This window comes from Heterocephalus glaber, unplaced genomic scaffold (genome assembly GCF_053883595.1).
Source record: "Heterocephalus glaber isolate CG9 unplaced genomic scaffold, H.glaber_assembly_v1.0 deba00001465, whole genome shotgun sequence".
Lineage (NCBI taxonomy): Eukaryota > Metazoa > Chordata > Mammalia > Rodentia > Bathyergidae > Heterocephalus > Heterocephalus glaber.
Window position 1 is genome coordinate 19635537 of NW_028258312.1, and position 26391 is coordinate 19661927.

At 35.0% G+C, this 26391-nt stretch overlaps 1 protein-coding gene across 9 annotated transcripts in view; it reads left to right on the forward strand.

Moving 5' to 3' along the window:
- Kiaa0825 (KIAA0825 ortholog) overlaps positions 1-26391 on the forward strand; it is a 382237-nt gene that overhangs the window by 101849 nt on the left and 253997 nt on the right. For all 9 annotated transcript variants that reach the window (XM_087180707.1, XM_087180706.1, XM_013071110.3 and 6 more), the window contains 3 exons: positions 4486-4676; positions 7567-7749; positions 17502-17612. In XM_087180707.1, the coding sequence (XP_087036833.1) occupies positions 4486-4676; positions 7567-7749; positions 17502-17612 (485 nt within the window). The remainder of the gene's footprint in view (positions 1-4485; positions 4677-7566; positions 7750-17501; positions 17613-26391) is intronic.

Consider the following 26391-nt stretch of genomic DNA (forward strand, 5'->3'; position numbering starts at 1 on the left):
TGAAGTTAAGTTTACTATCCCTCCTTTTTACACAAATATGTTTTACTGCCTACCTGCTTTCTGGCTAATTAAAAACATGAGTTTGGCATTACTAACATACGAAGGCTGTTAGGATAATATTTTTTAAATATTGAATTTGTACGTTGGGAAAACAGTTTTTAAAAACCTGAAATAAATTAGACATCAGAACTTTCCTTCTGCTTAAAAGTAAAAATAACTTAATTTGAGCTGCAGTATTGCAGTACTGTATAAGTTGTAATATAATGAGATAAAATGAAAATGCTAAGAGATAACAATATTAAAATGCCTTTTATTTTTCCAAAAGTACCAGTTATGGCTATCCTTGCATTTTTTTCTTGTTGTATATTTCCATCTGTGTTTAATAAATATTTTTTGTTAAGAAGCTTTATTCTTTATTCCCATTTTCTCTCTTCTCATTGTTCTTATGAGTACACTTTAAGACTCACCTGATCACTTAAAGCTTACCTATTTTCATTTAGCCTGCTTTGAAATCTCAAATTTCTATCAAATTAAATCCCAGTGATGCCCAGCACACCTAAACTGTGGATCAATTAAAATGATGCACCATCCAGCTTCATTAATGTCTCCCTCTCTAAATTCCATAGATGTTACCTACAGACCACACCATTTGAAATTCCTCAAAGTCGATTCCAATGAAAAGCTGAAACATTTGTATTATCTTAATAAAAGATAACTGAGATTTTTTTAAGGAATTCATCAGCCACTCCGAACTTTATTAGCTTTTCCATTTCACCTTTCCTTCTGGATTAAAGTTTATGATTTCTGTTTTACTTGATTGTCTGAACCACGATGGGATATTTAGGGAAACAGAGTAGAGTTTTATTCAACAGTGGCTCCTGTCACCTCCCAGGTGCTGAAGATCCTGGGGTCTCCAACTTATGTCTGGTTTATCATAATAAATGTTGCTACAACACAGGGGAGAAGTGAATAAGAAGCTCTTTTAAAGCACCTTCCCATTTTTCTAAGACCATTTCATTTCTCCTTTAGAGACCCTTCCCGGATAGCTTTTCTTTTTGCAAGAGGTTCCACATAGGGCTTTCCAAACTTGACATACTTCAAACAGTAGTGGCAGCAGTGAACAGACTGAGAAAGAAAGTGGTGTGGTACAGCTGGTAGCCTGAGATAAGAATGAAAGTATTGGTCTTCCCCTCTCCTGGCAGCATCTTTATTTGCCTTGAGGTAAACAGAAAGGTTGAAGATGAATCCATCTCATGTTTCAAACTATTTCAATATGTCAGGCTACTAATGAGCAATTTTTGTACGATATTTTTAGTGAAGAGCAGGTATCATCTCTGTATATGGTCAAAAGAAGGGTATTTTGTTTCCTCTTATGCAAATTGGGAACTAGAATAGTTATACACTATAAATAATAAGTGGATATATTGAGAACCTGTTATTGAAGTTACCAAGTATTTTTTTAAAAAATCCAAACTACCATGTAACACGCAGCTTTTAGATCTTATGACAAGGCTTTAGCTTCAAAGACAGAAATAATGAGATAGTTACCCTGTGATTACATGGTACTGTAGCTTCCATATATTTACATGGTCAGTAGTTAAAATTTAATTGCAGAGTTAGTGGTTGTTATTTATGCTCAGAAAAATAAAGTGATATTGCTTTTCTATTTCCCCAAAATAAAATCCCTCTAAAAATAGCACAGATTTTAAACAGTTTGACAAGTGGTGTACCTGATAACAGTTTTATCTCGCTTACCGCACACACCCTTTTCCCTTCTCTTCCCATTGTTCCACCTGATCCGTGAAATAGAACTAATATGTTTTGGCAGCCCATTTTGAGAGAAAGGAAATGATACTTGGTTGACTATAGGCAAAGGATAAGACAGAGATCTCAGGGGATCCTATCATCATGTGCAGAGCATAGTAGAGAAAGAGTAAAAGAATTTAAAAGACACAGAACAATATTTGCTCATGTCTTGTGATAGCAACCAAGCCCTAGGTATATCATTTCCATTTTCTGAATTGTCAGGTTTCAAGAGTCAGAGAGGTAAGTATCTCTCTGAGGAGGTGCTGGTCGGATGGCACAATGGGTGTTCAGATTACATGTTTAAAATTAAACTAAGTAAAGTTGACATCTGCTCAATTTTAGGAACTTGTGTTTTCCAGTAGTCAGAGAATAAAGAATTGTCTGTTCAAAGATAGTGTTGAGTAGCTTATATAATATTTCCTGATATATAATCTAAATAAAAGCTCACATCTGTTTACATTACAGTGAGTCTGCAAAAATAACAGATGTTTACTAGCAGAATACTTTTGAAATGATAACAAACAGGGAAACAGGTCAGAAAAAATAGATGAATCACATTTAGTTTAATGAAAACCTCCGCACCCATTAAAGTTGTATGCATTTAAAACAAGAATTGTTGAACAAAGATCAGTTTGGAATATTCTTAAGTGAATATGAAATTTATATTTTAAAACTCTTAAAAGGAATATGTTTTACTTTTAGGAGATTAAATCTGTATTTCTAAAGTTATTTTTTATTTTCTCATTTATGACTAAAAGGTAGATATTAAGGAAATTTGGGTTTCATATTTCAATGATTATGATAAATCCTGTTCATCATGTTATGATAAGCACCAATCCATTGCCAAGGGGAAAGTTAGGGTGAATCATTCATTCTAGACACCACACTGCATCATTTCTACGCAACATAAAAAATATGAGAGACCCAGGAATCAAGCTTTAAAACTCTTTTCTTAGTTCAAAAAGGATTCTTTATCACAGAACACACACACACCACAAAGAAAGCATAAGAAGCTGTAATTTTGCTGCCTTATCATGATCATTTTTTCTTAACCAGTTCAGATGAACATCTTGTTAGGAAGTCAGAAGTATTCAGGGTCCCCTTTGGCTTGAACTTGACTCTGCTTGATGCGAAGTTTGCTGTAGAAATTCTTTTTCTTTTTTCTAGGTTTTATTTTTGCTTTATTTGAAGTTTGGTTGGTAAAGTAAAAAGACATTTAACAGGTTAAAATTTCCAAACAAAATTGACTGCCACCTTTGTAGAATTTAATTTATACTATAAGACATATTTCGTAGGGAACTATAGAGAGCCCCTGAGGAAAAATTTCCATGGTTTAAAGTGAGACTGATTTTGTTTGTTCTTTGGGAAGAAAATGAGCGATAATCTCTAGGCAAAATGAAGGCAAGGAAAAAGAATTATATTCATTTATCAGTGCCATCTGAAAGTCCATAGATAATAACTATAAATTATTATTAATATTACAATGACTACAAGTTATTTTAGTAATCAAAGAAACTGTCAGAAGAATAACATGTGATGAAAATACTTATAGGCATACTTGCATAAGAAACTATCAACTTTTGGTATGAGAGGGCAGCAGATTTTTTTTAGATGACATTTAGTTGCAAATGTGAATAGTGGAGAAAGCAAAAATTTTATGTCAAAGTGAATTACTGGACTTAAAATAGGACATTTTGCTATTTTAATTTTTGATATATTAACATAATAAGGACAATGTTTGAAGAATGCATTCTACTCTTCTGTTTCAAATAAGTCTTTTGATCTGGTTTGAAGAAAACGAGGTCAAACAGCTAGCAAACCTCCCCAAGAGCATGTTACCTAATTAATGCTCACAAATCACTTGGGGGAACCTTCTAGTTTCTGCCTGTTCCCCTTGGCATGGCCCTCGCTGGGGTCTCCCTTTGCATTCAGGGGGAATTTAGTACACAGAAGAATCTGTAGAGGGATGGATAAGAGAGAATGTCGTCCCTGAAAGGGCTCCCTAAAAATGCGAAGAAATGATGATGATATGTGCTTCAGCTTTACAAAAGCTTGCAAAATTAGATTACTTCTAGTATGTTTTGTTGGTTATGGTACTGTTATTGAAAAGCCATAGGTGAAATAGTCTAATAGAATAATCTTCAATAGTTGCACCTCCCTCTTGGTTTCATGAATATTAATAAGCTGTAGCTCACTAATTTATTTTCACTTTTTTCATTTCTTTACAATGTGAAATCTGAAAGATTTATATAATTATCTCAGTGATGCTAATAGTCTCAGAAAAATATACCTTTTAAACTAACTTAAACAAATTTTAACTTTGGAAGAACCAGTGTATTATCTTAAACCAGCCAGCAAAACTTGTTCAGCAGCTACAAAGCCGATCGTTTAAGAGTAAATTTTCAGTGCTAGGCCAGGAGCAGGTAAGTCAAGGATATGCTAAGTTAAATTCTTGCAGTCTGGATTTACATTAGAATATCTGGTCTCATAACTGAAATAAAACATATGTTCCTTTGTCAGTGAGGATGTTTAACATCTTGTCAAAAATCTTTGTTGGTCATCTAGTATGTCAGACTCTCCAGCTACTTCCTTCCAGCCTGAACTAATTAGATTCATAGGAAGCCAACTGACATTTTGGAAGATGTGATTCTATTGTTTAATGTGTGGTTGTTTTGCCAGGGGGAAAGATGCTCCTTCTCACTCCAGATGTGGCATTATTTCTACTGGGCTCTTCATCACGATCTTTGGACCATTCTTCCCCCTCAGTTAGCCCAGGAGATCCTAGCAGAAATGCTGGAAAAATCCTTGGGTCTACTGGCTTCCAGATATGCGTGGGTCCAGCCAAGTTATAAAAGAACTCCGCAGATAAGGTAATTGAAGTTCTGAAAGCCATTGCTTTTCACGAAAACCTTTTCATCAGTTGGTATAAAGGAGAATGTAATCCTGAATCTCACAATGTAACTCCTCGTATATGTAACATGTTTCTAACATCTGAAGGGAAAACGTGTTCAATTCTCCTGGCGTATTTAAGTGAAAAGGTAGACCTTGAATGAAAATAACTTGGTTCTGTTTTTCTTCTTAAAATTGTACATAGAAGCCACTTGTGGCTAAGAAAGTATTGAAGACGTCTTATAATCTAGGACACATATACACAAGGGTTAATAAGATTAAGAGAGAAAATTAAGGTCCTGAAATGGAGAAAAAAGCCACCATGCTGTGTCTGAGCAGTTAATTTGACTTTGAGCTTCTAGGCCACCAAGGGATTTTAGTTTATTATTCTTTTAAGGTTTTAAATATAGTAGTTTGTCTTCATTAAGGAAACTACTTTGTCTAATCATTTTTCTTCTTAATATATTCTAATTCTCCCATTTTTCTTTTCCTTTATTTGTATTCCATTCCCTTTCACTATGTATTACTAAAGGCTGGTTCAAAAAATATGTGAAATAACAGAAATTGAAGAGCAAAAGTCACTGGGTTATTGGGTTTTAAATTGAAGACTGAATTATACTGCAATTCTATGAGTTACTTAAGCAATGAATATTATACAAATGGGTTTACATGACAACAATGATTTGTATGAAGAAAAGACTTGTTTTAAAAATACTCTGCCTAAGGTGATTAAGACCTGTCTTTTAGGTCTAAAAAAATTTTTTTTCAGATGTATTTTAGGAGGAATCTACAGAGAGGAGCCTTTTTTGTTGTTGTTGTTCCTCAGGAAGAATCATTTCCTGATCATGTTCTTGTAAAGTATGCTGCAATTTGAAGGGCATTTAGTTCTTGCTACAGTGCTTCATAAATACGGTATTTTGCATAGGCTGTTTTGAATTACTGCCCAAGCTATTAAAAAAAACCCTGAACTCTGAAGAATAAATGGAAAATTCCTTTTGAGAGCAAAGAATACCTTCATTCTTTTTCTTGTGTAGTGTAAATCACTTTTGACTATGAGATGGCAAGTCATTATGAGGTATTTGTGAAATCATATTTACTGTCAGCTCATGAAATAGGTAGTATATTTAATTAATTAACTGTACTGTGGAGACTTTTGGTTTTTATTTTCTGGATGGTTGCATAAAAATGCCAGGCAAAAGTAGAATTATTGCTTCTAGTTTTGCTTTGTTTTTTTTTTGTACTGGGGATTGAACTTGGATCCTTGTGCTTGCGAGGCAGGTGATGGAACCACTGAGCTAAATCCTTGACCCTATTGCTTCTAGTTTTCATAAGCAAAATCTATAAATATTTTAATTTGAGTGGTTAATCCTAAACCATCATCACTGTGGAAATCAGATTATATTTGTGTGTGTGTGTGTGTGTGTGTGTGTGTGTCTTGGGTTATAATTTAGCAATTAGAGAAGGTGAATAAGAGCTACAATTAAACCTTCCTAAAGGTAATTATTGACGATTTTAGTATTCTAGTAGCCTCCACATGTCATGTAACCAAAACTATGTGTAAGAGTTTATATATGTATATGTATGTATATACATAATAAATTTGAGACCTAAATGTCATTGTAAAAGATCTCCAAACTTACCTACTTTTCTTATCATTTTAAAATTTCAATTTTGTTTCTTCAACTCTGAATTTAAAGGGAAAAAAGAAAATTAACAAGGTCTGCTCAACTTAGTCATATAACAAAAAAAATCTTTAAATATAAATTTGGGTTCTTATTAAAGTTAGCTTAGTGGTTCCACTGCCTGCCTTGCAAGCACAAGGACCTGAGTTCAATCCCTGGTACCAAAAAAAAAAAAAAAAAAAAAATTCAGTTGGGCCGGGGATTTAGCTCAGTGGTTCTGCCACTTGCCTCACAAGGGCAAGGTTTGATCCCCGGTACAAAAAAAAAAAAAAAAATTCAAGAAAGGGGGAATATAGAGAGGATGGTTAATGTGTACAGGGTGCAGTTGGATAGGAAAAATAAATAATAGTGTTTTATTGCATGTTGGAATAACTATGGTTGATGGCAATTAATTGAATATTTCAGAATAGCTAGTAGAATGTTCTCAACACAAAGAAAGAAGTAATATACTATATTTCTAAGGTGATAGATGTGCCAATTACCCTAACTGATCATTATACATTGTGTTCATGTATTGTAATGTCACACTGTCCCCCATAAATATGTATTACTATGTGTCAATTAAAAATATATTTAAAAAATTTTTAAATTCCTGAAAGATAGAAACAAAGAAATAAGTTTATGACTAAAATAAACAGCATAGCAAGTTTTCCATAATTGATTTAATATTGGAAATTTTTGAAATTATAAGCATCTCTATTTGTGCTTGTATTGCCATTTGTTTTTACTACCTACCAGTGGGTGAACATATTAAGCATATTATAACTTCCTTTTGACAATTTGCACATGGATAAGAAGAACTGTTTTGCTATCAAATTTTCACCTGCTACATCTGTGTTGCTGATAGCAAATTTTTCTTGCATCTAGCTCTATTTTGCTCAGTACAATTCCAAGGACAATCTCTTGAGTTTCGGGACAACAATCTTGATAATGCAAAGTAAACATTTTTCAAAAAGCATTCCCAGAACACGAACACTACCCCTAAAGATAATGGTACTGTGGGTCATGTAACACCTGGAAATTCAAAAGGTATCTTTGATCCTTTCTGTGTTTGGTCTCTAAAATGCTGACATCTAATGAAGTCTTTTCTATTCTTATGTATGGTTAGAATAAGAGTAATGGATGAAAATGTATATACCAAGCAGAAAGATTATTCTGTTTAACATGATTCTCTTTTTATTCCCAATAGGCTTGATGTTACAACAATTTTGATATGTGCTGAGAACATGTTATGGTCGATTTGTACATCTGTACAGAGACTTTTGAATCCTCAGGAGTATAAAGATGATAAAATCTTTAAAATTCATATCCATTGTAATAATCTGCTTACAACATTAGCTATCTTGGCTTCACCATTAAGAGAATTATATAAGTAAGTATCAAATATGTATTATTTTACCTATATTAATATATAAAATAATGTGTTTAACAGTTATTTTCATGTCACTTATCAGATTGTACTAAGAAGCAAGTAAATTTTTTGAAATGTGTTTTTTTTGAAGTTGATACATTTTATAAAATTACATCAACCAACAAAAGTTTTTTCATTTTCAGGGCAATTTAGTCCTACAAATGTTGCATCTCTACTCCATAATCTCATTCAGTTGGGAAGGTTTCCATGTAGTCAGGAACATTGTAAGCTTTACTTTTTGAGTTAGGTGATCAAAATATCTTTATCAGTTGGTTATCTTAGTCACTGCTTGATAATATATAAAAACAAAATCACATGTAGTTTTTTTTTGCTCTTTTAAAGAACGTATTTTAGTTTTTAATTGTATATAATTTGTTCTAATAAAAAATATTAAAAATAATTTTAAAATATGTCCAATTCTAAGAGACTTAATAGCTTCACACTTTCAATAAATCTGCCATAGATTTGTGCTTTTAATATTAGAATTTAATGTCTGAACTAGTAATGACAAATGGAAATAGAAATAAGTAATTGCATTAAAAAGGCTAAAGTAGTTTACTTAGCTATACAAAATTCAGAGAAATTAAAATTTTGGAATTACTGATTTCTAGTTAATCTCATTCACATTCATAATGTTATAGAAAAGATTGGAAAAGATACTATAATTTTAACATTAATATCATTATTAAATCTTCCTCTAAAATTATCAACTTTGTACTGAAGGAGTGTGTAATAGCATGTTTTTAGTTTATTAGACATGAAAAATTTCACATAATATTTTTACTTCTTAGTCTAAATATGTAAAGTATTGGTTTCCATAACATTTTGGTAAAGGTGATACACAAATCATAGTTTTCAATAAATTTCAAGACTTTTGTCTTGGATATTCTAAGAGTAATTAACAACTTTGGTTTCAATTTTCCTGTATTTCTCACCTAATCTTTGACTTTCAACAAACTCTTTGTTTATAGAATATTCCTTCTATCAACCTGGGTTGAGAACTAATTTTAGTAATGGAAAATTCTTTCAACAAGGGGAAGAAACAATGAGATAAATCGCCATAAGGTTGAGATTATATACATAATGGTTCATAATCATGAAAAACAAGTCTGAAGCCTATAATAAATCCTGGTAAACTAAACTGATTTACCATAGATGAAAAAATTGCTGTGCTTTCAGTTCACTGGGTCATTTCATTTAAGAGGAAGGCCCTGTGAAAATCAGGAACAAAGTTGACAAATTTCATGGATTGGTCATGGTGAGCAATATTGAATTTCATGGTTTGTCACAGATGAATTGAAAAATTTTTACTCCCCAATGCATTTGTAAAACAAATAAATTATTATCAAAGATTGCATACTTTAATAATAATTATGTGACATACATTTATTATTATTAACCTGTGACCTTTACATACTTTGTAACAAGTATGGAAATACTGAAATCTTTAAGATTTGTGTATTAGACCCTGCATTGTAATCTCATTCAGCAAATTTAAATTGCTAATTTTAACCGGGATCACAGAACATTTCATACCAAGCACCATATCTGAGTTTTCTTAATGTAAAGCCTAGATAGCTATATTGCTTTCAGGCATGAGCAAAGATCTAGATATAGTTCAATTCCTTTAAAATATTTCTCAATTTAAAAATTCATGTTTTATTTTCATGTTGATTTAAATTTTATTGTTGTTTTCCTAGAATACAAATTTAATCTTTGAGATAGATTTTGACTTTTGTTGACAGAAGAATTTTACAAGGCATCATATTCTTTACCAGTGAGGGGAAAATACATGTATTTTGCAAGAACCCTGTTGCATCACTGAGTTTCTCTTCACAGCTGGAATGTTAAGTTGTCATATTATTACCATTTTAGAAAAAAAATTGTCTGTGTCTCATGTTAAAAAATTAAACCATATGCTTTGAGGAATTGGTGAAAAGTAACAGTCAGTTGTTGATAGTATTGAATTTTTATAAACTGCACTTAGCATTAGTCATTCAGTGTGAAATGCTGTTTTAGAAGGTGACTGTCTTTACTTCAAGTAGTTCTGACAGGTAAACTGAAAGTGTTTTTCTTTCTGAGCTTAGTGTAGGACCACTAAATCCCAAGGCAAGATTACATGATTTTAAAATTTTTTCGGGAAGAATGAAACCTGTTCCCAAAAATGTGTATGTGTTCTTTTTTAAGTGGCCTTTGTAGATTTTTGTTGGAATGCTGTGTGAGTAGTACTTTAGATTTGTCCTCCAGGGAAAGAGACCTGCTGAAACATAAAATATTCACCGTGTATTTCCCCCACCGCTTATCACTTGTAGTTCTTTTGTGAAGGCAGTTAGACTGTGCATTTGGAAGCACATTCACACACACTCTCTCATACATAGCACACAGTAGTTGCCTACCTTGCCGTTTGATGCATAGATGATTAGTTTTTGGCCCTAGGTTCAATTTCCAGCACCTTTCCTACCACAAGATTAACTTCTAAATGTTCAGTACATGGAATTTTATTTTAATTCAACAAACTTTGTTGTCTCTGTAGCCCCTGGGATTAACCACAGGGATGTAAAAGTAAATAAAATGTATAATCTACCCTGAAGTCATTCAGGAAAGTCTGATGAAATTGCTAATGTTATAATTAAATAATAAATTTACATCTTTCCAAAATGTTTTGATGTGTCATACAGAAAGTCCTAAAAATAGAAACTCTTTGAAAGTTGAGTGCTTCAACATTTAATGACATGAAAAAACAAGATTTCAGTACAAGTGCCAATATACCAGGCAAGGCTAGGGTCATTAGAAATAGGACAGAAGGTTGATTCCAAGCCCAGAAAGAACAGACTCATTCTGGGGGCCCCTTGGTGTTACTCATAAGGTTTTTGACTCACTGAATTCATAGATACTCCAATACAGTATTAGATACTCCAATACTGTCCATAGCTTTGTTTCAAACTAATGTTAAATCTTTTGAGGATGTATCCTTAGCCTATTTAGTCTTTTTCTTAACTATTACACTGTCTCTTAGAAAACAAATATTTCGGACTAAATTTTTGTTTTTCATGTGTCCAAAATGGTTGACACCATTTGGAAAACAATTAAGAAATTCCTCAGTATATTAACATGGAGTGTGCTTGTGTAAAATGTTGAGCATATAGTCTTATGACCCAGCAATGAAAACGTATGTCCATACAAAGATTTGTGCAACATTGTTTATAGTAGCATTTTTCATGATAGCACAAAATGGTACAACTCAAAAGTCCATCAGTGGTGGATAGATAAACAAAATGTGGCCAGTGTATACCATGGAATATTATTCAGCAGTAAAAACAGTAATATATTAAATTCCAGTATACAATTGGAATGAATCTCAAAAACATTATGCTGAGTGAAAATTAATACAACATAAAAATAGAACACTTTTTCATTACTTTTATGAGAAATACCCAGAGTAAGTAAATTAATAGAGACAGAAAGTAGACTGGTGGCTGCTGGGGGCTGAAGAGAGAAGAAAAAGAAGAGTGACTGTTCATAGGCACAGGTTTCTTTGGGAGATAAAGAAATGCTCTAAAATTAGGTAGTGATGTAGGTTACACAGTTCTGTGAATACAGTGGAAACACTTCAGTCATACACTTCAGATGTGTATAATAAATAACATCTTAATAAAATTCTCAAAAATGAATGTAGATTGAATGGAAAAACAATAAAAATGGTTAAAATACAAAAAATAAGCTGAGCATGGTGGTGCAGGCTTGTGATCCCACCCCTCTGGGAAGCTGAGACAGGAGGGTCACAAGTTCAAGCCCAGCTTGCCCAACTTTACGGCTTAGCCAGACTCTGTCTCTCTCTGTCTCTGTCTCTCTCTCTTTCTAGATTATCTATCTATCTATCTATCTATATATATATACTTCACTATATAGATATATAGTGGACCCTGGAGTTACACCTAGACTGACATATAAACAACCTGAGTCATGACTGGAATTTAGTTTTAACTTACGACCAGAGCCTTGAGTTACAACCCAAATGCTGGCCGATTGTGCTTCCAGATGGTCCCAGAGTTCTGGAAGGAACATTACAACGTCCTTTCCTGTGTGGAGTTAATTAAGAAATATTGGGCCAATGTCTCTCTAAGGACACTGAGATCTACCTGTATGCAGGAGAGACTTTGAAGGCTGAGTAGAGGAACCTGAGCTTTCAACTGACCAACTTGAGTTACAACCAGCCCTGGTGTACGAACTGAGTCCATAAGTCAGAGGTCTACCATATATATATATATACCTTACACACACACACACACACACACACACACACACACACACATACACACGCATACTTATATATCCCTTCCTCTGGGAAAGTAGGGAAGTAGCTCAGTGTGCTGGAATCTAACTGAGTGTGAAGGCTCTGGGTTCAATCCCCAGTACTAAATTAATAAATAACTTCACTTTCTTATCTTAGCCTTTTTTTTAGCTAAGGTATATCCTTTTGTGTATCTTCCTCTAATTATTTTAAAGGTAAATATATTTTTAAAAACCGAAACTCAAACATCTTTACCTGTGGTCCTGACAAGGTAAAGCACTGGGAAAGGACCAGCCATTGATTTTGGAGCTGGCCTATGCCCTGAATCTGTGGGCAGTTGCTGCTGTACTGGGCTCTGGTCTTGTTTTCTCCATCCTCCCTACTTCCCTCTCTCTGCCTGCCCCTTGATGTGTGCTCTTCCCACATTCATACCCCTTCCTGGCAATACCTTCTACTGTCCTTTCTTTTTCTCCACCATATTTACTATATTTGCTATGAATGTGGCATTGTGCCAGCCATTTTCTAACTTAAAAGCATCATTTTCTAATCTGTGAGAGGCTTGTTCATTATAAGAAATTCAAGCCAGAGGACAGAAGAAATGTAGTGAACCATAATTTACTCAGTGTTTTTACCTTGATCTCTCTCACTTAATAACATTTAAGCAACATTTGGCCCTAGAGGTAATACTATTTTCTTTTTAAAGCAAAGCAGTGATTTTTAGAATTTTCTTTAAATCTTGAATTGGATCAAATTTGGTAATTTCTACCTATTCACAATTGCTTAGGATTTGGGGGGCCATCGAAAAGGCCCACAAGTCTTCAGTTATCCCATGTAGTCAAGTGCTATCTCAGTAGTTCCATTTCAAACGAATTCTTCTTCAAAGGCTATGGTCTTCTATTGGTGTTTTTATTAAACACTTCCATGGGCCCCGTAACCAGAGAATGCAACATGGTTACCTCCTGCAATGTGAGGCCTCCACCTCCATGGAGCTCCTACTCTGGGCTGCCTTCATTCCATAGGGTAGCTTTATCCTATAAGCATCATATTATGAGATCAGATTCTGCTGGCTGGGGGCAGCCAAAATTAGAGCTATGCAAGGAAAGCATAAATCCAGCTACGTCTTTTTAGCTTTCAGATATCTTCACTTTCTATATGCCCTGGATTTATTTTATACTAGTAGTTGGCCCAGGAAGCCAATCTTTTTTTTTAGGGGGTAGCATACACGTAGATCAGAGAAACAAGAGAAAATGGACCTAGGAGCTGGTGCTGGAGTGCTACATTCCAGAGGCAGCATGTTAGTGAGAGGGAAGATGCTTGGTTCATTGCTGTTGGAGGAAAGACAAGAGCAAGGACTTTCCCCAAATTCAGTTTTTCCTCCTAAGGAAAGCTACTTGTCTGTTAATTTGGAAGTGAGAAGAAATGTTTTCTGCTTCAACTTATAGACACTTATTTTCAAAGTGTGTAAACTTGCTATGTCAAAATTCTTTTATGTTCTTGCAGAAAATATAATGCTATGGCTCATACAATTGTATTTTATTCTCCATTATGAATTATTCAGAGCATCTTCTTTTTTAACTGTATACCAAAACATCATTAGAGTTTATCTAATAGCTAGCTCATAATTTCATTCCCCCATTGAGGTTTGCGGGCCAATTTTCACCCTGTTATACTCGCCAGAATAATGAAACTAATTTGGGATCTTGCTGTGGAATTAAATGCTCATGCAGATCCCACACCCTCTGAGACCATAAACATCTGCCATAACATCTCTCATAGCCAAACAACTTTCCTGTTTACCAGTATGACTGAGGAACTGTCAGTGGAGTGCAAGGTTCTGGCACAAATGTCCCGGTAAATACTGTGTCGCCAGTGCATTTTAGTCGAAGAAATTTTGGTACCACTTACTCTGCCATTATTATTAGATTCCCATTATTTTTTCTACTATGAGGATGAAACTGTAACTAGGCAACCATGTAGACTATTAGGAGTTTTATGTCAGTTTTGATATAATCATAGACCTTAAGATCCACTTGCATTTGTCATCATACTGACCCCTTACCCATGCTGATCCTGCTTTGTGTATGTGGTGCTTTGTTAATTCTTATAAACGTGTCATTGAACAGACTTCTCAAACTGATCCATTCACCTCCGTTATGCAAATGAGAAAACTGGCTCTAAGTAAATTGCTATCCAACACCACATATCTAATAAAGAGCACACCCAGGACACAAACTCAGGGTATCCGACTCCATCGCTCCTGTATATGCTCACACACTGCTTTCAAATAACCTTCATTGACCCCCTCTTCAGGCCATGGAGCAGACAGAGATGAAAAGTAAATATGAAAAGAAGACAGGAGGTAGAGTTAAGTCCTATGAAGGAAAAAAGCCAAGAAAGTACAGAGAAGTGGTGAGGAGGGATATGTTTAAGCGGTGGTCAGGGAGGACTTGTTAGAGATGATTCTGAGGTGGAGTAATCTACGGAGCTGGCTGACAGTGACCAAGGAGTCATCCTAGATAAACTCTTCATTCTGAGAGAAATAAACTGGCCCCAAGATAATTGGACAAAGGTATCAGAGAAGTAGATGGAAAGTAGACATTGGCCGTGGTTTTGTCTGTCTCTAGTCGCTCCTCACTTTCAAACCCTTCCTCTCTTGTCCCAGCCATTCCCCCAGTCTGTCGCTCCCTTCATGACTGCCTGTCTCTCCAGCCCCTTGCTGCACCTCCTGTGTCTCCCCTATTCCTAGCTTCCTGCTGTGCATGTCTCTTCCCTGTACCTTCACTTTGTTGGGCCATCTATGCAGACCCTGGTACTGGCTGGGAGTATCACTTAGCAATCCTTTGTACCTGTTGACTGCCCTGCTCTTTGTCTGCTCTCTGGGGCCACTCCTCCTTCCATTCTCTGCCATGCTCAACCCCCTGACCTTGCCCCATCCCACTGATTTTTGGCAGATGACCTCGCCTCCATACGTTTCTAAGAAAATCTGGACTATTGTGAATGAACTCTATCGTCTCACATCCACTTTTAATAATGATTTTGATCCTATTCACTTCCATATCCCTGTACTGATCTTTGATCATCTTAATTGAGGCAAATCTTTTTACCTGAGTACTTGATAACATTTACCTCCTACTCATTGGCCTTGGTCTTTTAAATATTCAATCAATCATCTGGATCCTGCACTAAATTTTGCATTAAAAATATTTCTCTTTTGTCATTGTGTTTCCACCTAAAACAGGTCTCAGAGGTGGTCTCCACCATTCCCCCAGTGCACTGCAAGTGGACTCCTGACCTTCTCATGCTAAACAGAGACAAAGTCATCTGTGAATAGCCAGTTGCTAACTCCAAAGGACTCTCTTTCTTTTTACCCTCTCTGCGGCTTTTGACGTATTGACCATTTTTTCTTTTCCTCCTTTTCCTAGCATCACTCCATTCAGGCTCTTTTCTTGCTTCCCTGGTTATTCTTTCTTGTTTTCATTTGAATGCTTCCTATTCTCATCTCATCCTTTAACTGTTGATGCTTTCCAAAGATCTTGACCACCTTTTCATCTCACATTCTTTCTTTGGGTGAACTCTCTCATTCACATGGCTTGACCATTACACTGATGACCTCTACACGGATATTTTCAAAGTAGATATCTCTAGTAAATGCTAGGTTGCTAAATCCACATTCTGATTGTATGCCTCTTTGGATGTATTTAAAATGCTTTTAGCTCACACTTTACATCTAAAATTAAGAAAAGTACCTGTGAGTTAAGCCCCCTTTCCCTTAATGTACCTCTTCTAGCTTCACCCTCCTGTCATCTTCAACCCTATGTCATTAAAGGATGAATATTATCAATTTTATAAATTTAACACTTGTTAATATTTGCCCTTCGCTATTTCCTCACCTCTTCCCTTGGTTTAGGCTCTTATCCAGTTCTGACTGGCTTTGGGCAATAGCACCTTCATTACCCTTGATCCCCCCCAAACCTCCCTCCTCACTAATTCTGAAGTGAATGTTCTCAGATGTGCAACTGCTGGTCTCACTCCCAGGCTATTAACTCTTTAGTATTCCTCATGGCTGTTCCAAAGCCTAGGCTCCTTGGAAAAGCTTGTCCTGGCACCTGACCTATCTCCTGCCTCTCTCTATAGGTCACACGGTGGAGTGCATCCAATGGAAATATTACAACCTAACTTTCAAAACTATTTAAGGAATTTTGTTCTGATCTGTAATTTAGTGAGAATAAATAACTTTCAAGGAGGGGGTGATCTACTATTCAAAGCCTAAAAAATTTCCAAGTAGATGTGATATGTGTATGTACGAATTCCTCAGGATGAATATAATTATTATATATGGAAAACATATGCTGATAAATTAAAATTGTAAACATACATATAAATAGATATAAATATAAAATTCCAACTATATTAAGTAAGATATTCTACTCAGCAAGACAACAGGGAGAGAAAAGGATCAAATTTGGAAAATGGGAGGTTACAAGGAACAAATATGGAATGAAAAGATAGGAATGACTTTTCATACTGGAAGTCAGTTCTGTTTTGATCATTTAGGATCAAAAGACACTGTTGCTTCTCTACTATATAGAAAGATGGTATCACTTCAGACTGTTGCATTTCTAAAATGTTCCCAATGATCATTCTTAATTATGTGGGTAAATATTGACTCTTGTGATTATAAAATTTTTATTAGCAAAACTGTCTGTTAAAGATTTTATGTAAAAATATTTTATTATTATGGTCAAGATTTGTAGTGGAATTTGAGCCAACTTAGAAAGAAAGGTTTCAATCACTTCCAAAATATAGTTGCACACCAGATAGGCTAGCCAAAATATTCTAATTTTTAAATTACAGTAATATATTTTACAATTAAGTTCTTATGAGCCCTTTCTTGGCACTTAACACAAAATTAATTATAAAGTCTCATTTATTGTTTAATATTTGTAAGTCACTCTTAAAAGTTAAAAAGAGGTATTCATATTAAACATTTTCATATTAATCAAGTAAATATGAAAAAATGTTAGCTTTTTTTGAGTGCAGGTAGAGGAGAATCTAGTGGGATGTAAGCATACTACATGGGAAATATTCATTGTATTTTATTTATGCATTTATCTTTGACAATTTTTATAATGTGAGTGTAAACAAACTATTAAATAATAATGGCACTGTTATATTTCCCAAGTTAAGGATTGTTATATCCAGGCTCCTAAAAATCCAAAGTCTCAGTTCATGGTTTTCATGGCTCTGTTGACTAGTCGACCTGTTCCAAGAGGATGAAGGGGGTGCATTCTCTACTTTAGTACCATACCATTTTTCATAAAAATAATTTACTAAACACTGCCTAAAAATCAAAAGTTATTTCAATGGTCTTCATAGTCAATATTTTCTGTAGATTCTAAAGTAATTACTTTTGCTTCCCTAGAACTTTTCAGCATGGCATGGATGAGTCTGTTTCAGATTCCTTAAAATCACTTTTCAACCAACCATTACATTGGGTTTCCTGCATGTCACATTTCTACCCTTCCTTACTCAGGTAAGAACCTCTAGTTGCCACTGTATCTATAATTCTATTATTTCTATTAACATTTACTAGAAACTCTGATTCACGGGTGTAAATGAATCTTACAGAGGGAACTTATAATGTTTCACAATAGGCAGTTAAGTAAAGAGTATGATTTCTCTCTCTCTCTCTCTCTCTCTCTCTCTTTCTTTTTAGTTCAACAATCCTATGAGTCACAGGCTTCATAATCATTCCACTAACTTATGGCTTTAGTGATATAATGGAAAGCATTGAATTTTTGGAATGTTGTTTGGTAGTGAATACCTCGCCATTTAAACATTCATCCTTTTTGATCTATGACTGGGGATTTAATAGTTCTCAGCTAATTATCAGATATAGACATCAAAACTGGATAATACATGTAACTTAGAGCCTCAGGTAGAAGTTGAGAGGAGTAACTTTTATAATTATGAATAGAACCTTTCACTTTTATTATTTAATTAACAGCATTTAAAAATAAGAAAAATCATTTAAAGTGTGAAATGTACTTCCAGAGTAATCTGATGACATTTTGTGGCATTATGTGGAAAGGCAATTTGATTCTTTCTGGAATATATCATTGGAAAATGCCTTTCCTTTGTATCTGAGAATAAAAATATCATGTATAGCTGAAGGAGATATTGTTCATCCACATGTGCCCTTGATTCATCTTGGAAATATATTATCAGTGATACCATTTCAACGTCTAAATTGACTGTATCTCTTCCTTGAGGAACAACAGTCCCACACATAAATAGACAGCATGAAAACCTCACACCTAAAATTCTATACACACAAGAAACATACTGCTTATATGTATGTGTCTGTCTCCATGTAGGTCATGGAGAATCCGAGACTGCTGAGACAGAGTCTGCCTTCAGGGACTTCAGTGTATGCTCACTATACTTCACTTACACATAGAATCACGTCAACATCCTTGATGAATTTTTATGATCGATTCCTGGAAATGGAATTCCCTTATTACCGTCTTCTCAATAATCTGTCACCTTGGCTGCAAATATACTTTTATGTCAATAGGAATGAAATAGCCAACTCTTTAAGACTCATTATTGCAAAAGCAACGTATTAAACAACTGGATCTTTTCCAGCATGAGTTAGACAAACAACCATTTTGATCAGTTCCTAAACTTCTAAATTGATTTGTTCTTCATGTTATCATCATATTTATTTTAACCTATTTTTATTGCCTGCTTTTGTTTTATTTTGAGCCATTGGAGTTATCTCCCTTCAGATATAGCTCTGTAAGACTCCCACTTTCAGGCCTGCTCAGTTCATCCCAGATAGAAGCCTCGGAAGTCAGCATGCAAGTGGATTTATCTTTCAAATAGTTAATCCTTACATTTAAATTCTCTTTATTTCTGGGGCTGGGGATTTAGCTCATTGGTTCCGCCTCCTGCCTCACAAGCACAAGGACCTGAGTTCGATCCCCGGTACCAAAAAAAAAAAAAAAAAAAAAAAAAAAAAAAAAAAATTCTCTTTATTTCTATGCCTAAAGCAAATGTAAACGCAACAAGATGTTTCTTTCTGCTTCTTTTCAGTAAACCTACTGCACTATTATCCTAACAGAAGGATTAGAATACCTATGGGGATGACTATCCAGCCTATGGTAAAAATAGAATTTGATGAAAGCTTTCTGGAATTTAGTAACCATGTATCAAAAACTCTAAAATAGTTTTGCTCCTTTAGATAGCAGTTCCATTTTTAAGAATCAACCATAAGGAATCAATCAGGGATGTTGACAAATTTTTATATGTAAAGATGTCCATCAAAACATTTGTAAAAGAAAAATGGAACTAAATGTTCCACAATATCTTATTGGACAATAACTTGTTATGCCATAACTGATAGACACTGTGCCAAGAGCCTTATACACATTATATTTTTGACCCTCTGTGAGGTTCTGAGGGATAAAATACTTGTGTACTTCTTTTATGAAGAGAAAGGTGATGTATAAGTAGCAACTTTCTGAAGAGAGCAAAGCAGAGAGGTCAGGTCCTTAACCTGTGCCCATTCCAGGGTACAGTTCAAGCTCCTAACAACTGTACCATCACTTTTCAAAGAGAAAATCATTTAGGGTGATGTTAAAAGGTATGCTTGAAAAATCATACCCCTGTGCAAGTAAGATTGTCAGTTTTTCATTATATAAAGTCTCCTTTGTTTTGCATGGATACCAGCATGCCACCTTATTTCAAAGGGGAGGATCTCATTTGCAGATTCCCCAAACTTATTGGATGATAGAACCCTTGTTATCCAGGGGAGGAACAGTTACTGGAAGGTGGGACACTACTGAGTAGTTGGACCTATGATATACTACCATATAAAGGGCATTACAAAAGCATGCAGAAAAACAGAAATTGTAAGGATATATGCTGGAGAGTTTACAGGTTTTTTTTATCTTTGGGTGATGAGTTTACAAGTCATTTTAATTTTTTTCTGCATTTTCCAAATTTCTTATACTCAGTACAGTGTAATTTTATTAAGCTAAACCTTTAAAGGAAGTTAAAAGAAAACCTACTTTCTTTGATTGTTCTTTCGTTCATATTGGTTTAAGCTATCGTCTCTATACAGATGATTTCTAGCTCTGAGTGCCTACCTGTAGACCAACAATATATGTTCAGCTGCTTGGATCTCCCAAATGATCCACTGTACTAATGGAAATACAACATGATGTTCTCAGCTGATCCTTTCTTTCTCTCTTGCCTCTTCTTCCACACACAGGGTCTTATCTGTTTGGAATGTTATTGTTCTTAAATGCTTGCAGATTAAATCTGAGCTTTTTCTTTCCTGTTCTGTCTATTATCAGGTTTAGTTGACTCTTCCTCCAAAGACCTCTTAGAAGCTCCCTTTCTCTTCAATGCATGATAATGGCCTTGGTTCATTTTGCTGTTTTTTAATAGGTTGAAAATATTGTGTGCATTATGTCTCTCTCTTCCTCACAATCCTAGCACAGCTTCTGTTCCCTTGTCTATTGGAGCACGTAACAATCTGCTCCACTTGAGTCTGTCTCCTCACAAATCCTGAAGACTGGGTCATTCTGTGCCTTTTAACTTATCTGTTGCTTGTTCCCAGCTCCAGGCCTTTGATGTATATAGTTTCCTCTCCCGGAATACTTTGGATCTGAGTTCTCTATGCAAGGTTTGATTTGAGCACCCCACTCACTGTCATATTCTCTGACAGGTTTCTCTGCTAGGTCCATGTAATCTGCTTAGAAAGACATATTCTATATGATTTATAACTCCACATGCTCAGATCAGGGATACCATCAGAGGATCGCAGGATGGCAATGGAAGTAATTTAAAAATAACTCAAGTTATTGATTTGCCTTAGTCAGACGTGGCAAGGCGGATTCCTGGACCACCATTATATGACTTAAAAATCTCTATCTTTCTATCCATTTGAAAAAATATGTCAACTGTCTATATGTCTTTTACCCCCAATTATCCTTCAAAAGTCCATTCACCTTTGTAACTAAAATGAACATTCAGGGAAGTACATAGGTTGGATGATAGAAAAAAAAAAGTTAAAAAATCTATTAAGCTGTTATTTTTTGGAAAGGGAAAAGCTGAGAGGAGAGGTGACTGAAAAAGTTAATATCATGAAGGATCTTAGTGATACCTATTTATTTAGACCTATGCATTGTTTCCAAAATACTTTGAGTTTGTTTTTAGAAACATTAAATAAAGATAATTAAAAGTAAGTGAGAAGAAAGAAAAAGAGCAAGGAGAAGAATATGAAATTCATACTTAAAATAAAAGTTAAAATGCATAAATAGCTGTATAGGCCATAAATTTGTCTACAAGCTTACCAGAAAAAGCTATGAAGTATATAAAGAGGTCAAAAACAAAATTGTTCATGTTCTTCCCCAACAAGAGGGATATGGTTTAGAAGACTGCCTTAGGGAAAATAAATGTATTTTCATAGTAGTAAGTACATACTACATTCATTGTCCCTAGCACTGGTAAAAGCTAACAATGTGAGTTGATTTAGAAAGAGTAATTGGTTTCAGACTAGATTAAATTAAAGCATGTGGAGAATATTTCAGTCTCTAGGTTCATATTATAACACCATACTGTACTTTCATATAAATGTTCAAAAAATAATACTATCTTGATCTCTATAGTATGTTACATTTATAATACTTCTTATTATTTTTCCAAACTTTCATGTTCATGTGGTTCTTTGAAAGTTTTCAAGTATTTTTCAGGTCTTCATTTGCTAGGTAGGTCATAACTAAACACTGAATCCAAGTAGCATAATCAGTTTGAATAAACAATCTGTTTTTCCCTGCTCATTTTCTTTTATAAGTACAACATGATATTTTGATTGTGGCCAGTCTGAGGTGTGTTTCTACCGTAATTTCCTTTTATGTTTTTACTTAATGTAATACTGTTTGGGATTTATATATTTTTTTCTCCCTAAATATATTAAGTAACATTTGGCTTCATTGTATAATATGTTTTGTGGCTCTTTATCCAGCTCACCAAGATGTATTCATTCATTTCTTCAATAATGGATTTTTCAAACTTTCTTCACATAAGGCATTGTGCTAACATTAATGGTGAGTGAAGAAGCTGGTAATGAAGTTTAGACAAACCCTTTCCTCAAATTGTTACATGTTGGCCAGGGATTTAGCTCAGTGGTTCCTCGACCTGCCTCACAAGCGCAAGGACTGCAAGCACAAGGACCCAAGTTCAATCCCTGGTACCAAAGAAAAAATTGTTACATGTTGCTGAAGAATACAGTCTTAGTTACCTACTTGACAACAGTATACAATATCTACCTTCATTTCTTCCATCTGGATATACTCATTTCTCCTAAGATATTCTCTGAACTTCTTTGTTCTTGTTCTTGTTCTTGTTTTCTTAAACCCCAAACCATTTTCATAATCCAAATTTCATCATGTCATAGTTTGGCTTAAAACTATGAGTGTTGACTTTAAATGTATACAAAAAAATTTTTTGTTGTAGCGTATAGTATCTGGATAGACATGTCTCCTAATCATCTCTCCAAACTCTCCTGATATCCGCTGCTTTCTACACATTAGCCTCTTTATATTTCATTAACATGCAGTGCTTCTCTCTGCTGCAAGATCTTTGCACACACTATTCCCTTACCCTAAAATAAATTCCTCATCACTTTGTTAATGCCAGTTTCTCTTCATATCTCAGTTTAAATGTGACTCTGCAGGAAAGCTTTTTATCAGCCCCAAGGACTAGATCGCTTCTTTTTGCTATATCTTCTAAGAGCATCTTTTGCTTTTCCTTCATTGACTTTTCATAATTGTAATTTTTCTATATTTGTAAGGTCATTTATACCATGAATCCTCCATTAAATTCCATAAGAATATGGCCTGTTTTTCATTTACTATTGTTTCTCCACGGTCTGACACATAGAAGTCAGTCGTAAATATTACTTGGGTGAAAAAGTGAAGGAATGAGCAAATGAATTTAAAATGGTATTGCATCAGGTAAGTGTCATGTTAACTGATGCAAACCTTTGATCTGCATGGTAAAACTCAGGCCTGAGAAGCGCAGTCTCGATGGGGAGATGACTTCTAGTCACTTTGGAGAGAACATCTAGAGAAGAGGACAGAGAGCTGGTCTCCCAGGTGCTACTGAGAAGCTGCTACGGAAGACTGAAGAAGAAGCTCAGAAAGCTTCTACTCTGATGGAATTCAAGTGCTGATGTAGAGCCAACAGCTAGGGGGAAAGTCATGTGAGCCATTTACAACAAAGCTTTAACTGGCTGCTAGATCTTTGAAAAAAATCCAAAAGGGAAGTCTGTGGAGTAGTTATTAAAAGATGTGAAAATATCCGCTGAGCTAGGTACTTTGTATACATAGATATCTTAGTGTTTATGTCTTCCCCTTGCTATTATAATTTAAAGTTAATGTGTAAATATAAATACATCTGTAGAAATGGAGTCAGCAATATGATAACCGAAAATAATGATAAATTTTCACAGTTGACAGACGCAGTTTGTGTACTTATTTAGTCTTGAGATCTCAGAAAGTTAATCTACATGAGCTTCAGTTTCAGTTTGGATTTTGTTGAAGAAATTGAGACATAAATACAATACAATTTTATTGATCTACTTGAAAATAGCATGCAGTGCCACTGCGTATCGACTCCATCTGAAACATTTTCCCTTAACTTCTGAGATAATCTCATGGGTGGTTATGAGGAATAAATGTGCTCAAGTGTCTCTGAGACACTCATCACATGAATACTTATAAACCAATCATTCATAACTGATGGGTTAGTAAAGTGTTATATGTGTCAGAAAGTGGCAGATTTTTATCAATTATCTAAACATGTTAAAAGGGCCTACTGTGAGTGTGATAAAGTGGAAAACATATTGAACTGCTTTCTCACTGGGTCTCTGCATTTATCAGAAGTGTGTTGCCTGGAGAGACCTTTCTTGAACTCTCTATAACAGGGTATTATCTGGTGGATGGGACTGATAATAGTCAAGGGCTCCAGAGAGATAACTCCTGCTCTTCAGAAGAGCTGGCTGAGTGACTCAGTGGTGTCTAGTGCCTTAGCAACTCAGGTGATGAAGATTAAGACTTTGGAGAGAGACACAAACTGATGGCTAAAATATTATATTATTTTTTAATTAAAATTAAATTTTAATATGTTTTTAGAAATGGGATATGCTAACTTGTGTAGCATTGAAGTGTGGATAGGTGAATTGTGTATACTACTTTTGGGTGATTTTTTAGAAAATGAGATTATCCCATGTGAAAGGGTTAATTTACTAAAATCAGGAAATCAGTTCAGGTTCTCCTAGTTTGAGCACCTGAGCTCTAAGATGCACACCACGTTGTATGGGTATAACTAACCTTGCACAAATGATGCTTACTCAACTACACTAGCAGAAAAAACTATTTTAAAAATGAAGGCATGTTCTATATTAAAGTATGAAGGTGAACCCTACCTAATTTTATTTATTAAATGAGCTGTAAGTACTGTATAAAGATCATAGAGACTTGGCTATACCCATTATAGAGATTAAAATATATGCAAACATTTTAAATGCTAAAACTCCATTTATTTTTTATACTTTTACTTTTGGTTAAAGCAGTGAAGGAAATATTTTGAATTCCCCCCTTAACTTTTTTTCTCAAGTACTAAAATTATCTTCTTAGAGAAAGGATGACAAAATTGCTTTAAATATTTGTCTGTATTTTCTTAGAAATTTTTGAAGAATAATGTATGGAAAACTAAGAGTAGTACAGTAATATGGGGGATTTCTGATTTTGTTTTCCCACATTAGGGTTTTACCCTCAATTTCTTTTTAGTTATGTCCTTACATTTGTTCTCTGAATCATGTAACTTATGGTCTCTGGTATAAATTGTACCCAGTAATCCATGCCAGAATCATCTGTTCAATATCATTCTCTATATACCTTTCATAGAATGACTTCAACTTGTGAATGATTTTGGATCAAAAACATGGTACTTTCATTCAGGAGGTTGAATAGAGTCAAATATCTTCAATGTCAGAAAATGCAATTTACCCACCAAATTTCTGTCAGGTCAGATGGGAAAGAAAACATGGAGTAATGGAATGAACATTGATTTTGAACCATAGAGACCTGGGCTTATAGTACAACAGCTACATTTATTAGCTAAATGACTCTGGACTAGTTTCTTAATATTTTTGAAACCAGGATTAAGTGGGATAGTCCTCAAGTATCTTTATAGATGTCCCAGTTTGGACTTTCTCAGGAAATAGAACCTGAGACAAAGACTCAAGTGAAAATAGTTTATTTTCTAAGTGGAGGGAATACCAGAAGGGAAGTGGGTAAGTAACAAAGAAAGATTCTGGTAATCAAACTAACTATCAAAGGAGTGACCACAATTTGAATCTTCTGGGAGCTTCTGAGATCCAGTACAAAACATACACTTCAGAGTTATTCTAATGAAAGGAGTAAGGATGCTGAGGTATTTATAGAACAGCTCCCAGCAGTCAGTGGTTGAGGGCTGCTCCAGGGCTTTTAATTAGTTGGCTCTAACAGGCTGCCTTGTGGGAAGGTAGAGAAATTCAGGCTTTAAGCATCATTGTTCCTTTCGTCGGGCCAGTGTGAACAGAGAGGAGAGGGCAAGGGGTGGTGTGGGTCATTGGCAATATCTGTTGTGATGTCTCCCTTACCCCACTGAGATCCTTCCATTTGCCATGTTAAGTTCTCTGAGTTCTCTGATTGATTTTTCAGGTGATGGCTGGTTATAATTGCTTTTTTAAAAAGTTTACTTACATAAGAGTTAGTGGAACAAGCCAGAGATATCCTTACGCCATTATTTCTGAGTCTAAGTGATATTCATCATTATATTCTTCTACCACCTAGGCAGTCTTCCCTCACTGTTGACCATCCCATCTGCTGGCTCACTTTTTTGCCCAGTGGAGTCACTCAGACCTTTGTCCTGAAGGGGCTGAATATATGGTCATCATTCTCTTATCAGACAGTCATTACTACAATCTCCTGCAGATGGCTGTGGTCCATTCTGAAGGCATCAACACATGCCCTGACTAATCCCCTGAGTTACAGATACTGCTCTTTGATCACCTTATGTAACAGCAACCCTGGCTCCTCATGATAACTAGGGTAGTCACCTTGCCAATACATTCACTCCATTCTTTGCCTGAGAGACTCCTGGCAGGGATCAGGCAAAAATGACCCAATGACAATCATAATTTTAGGTTTAGTAAGATGCTAAATGGTCCCCTTGTAGAGATATATACACCCCAC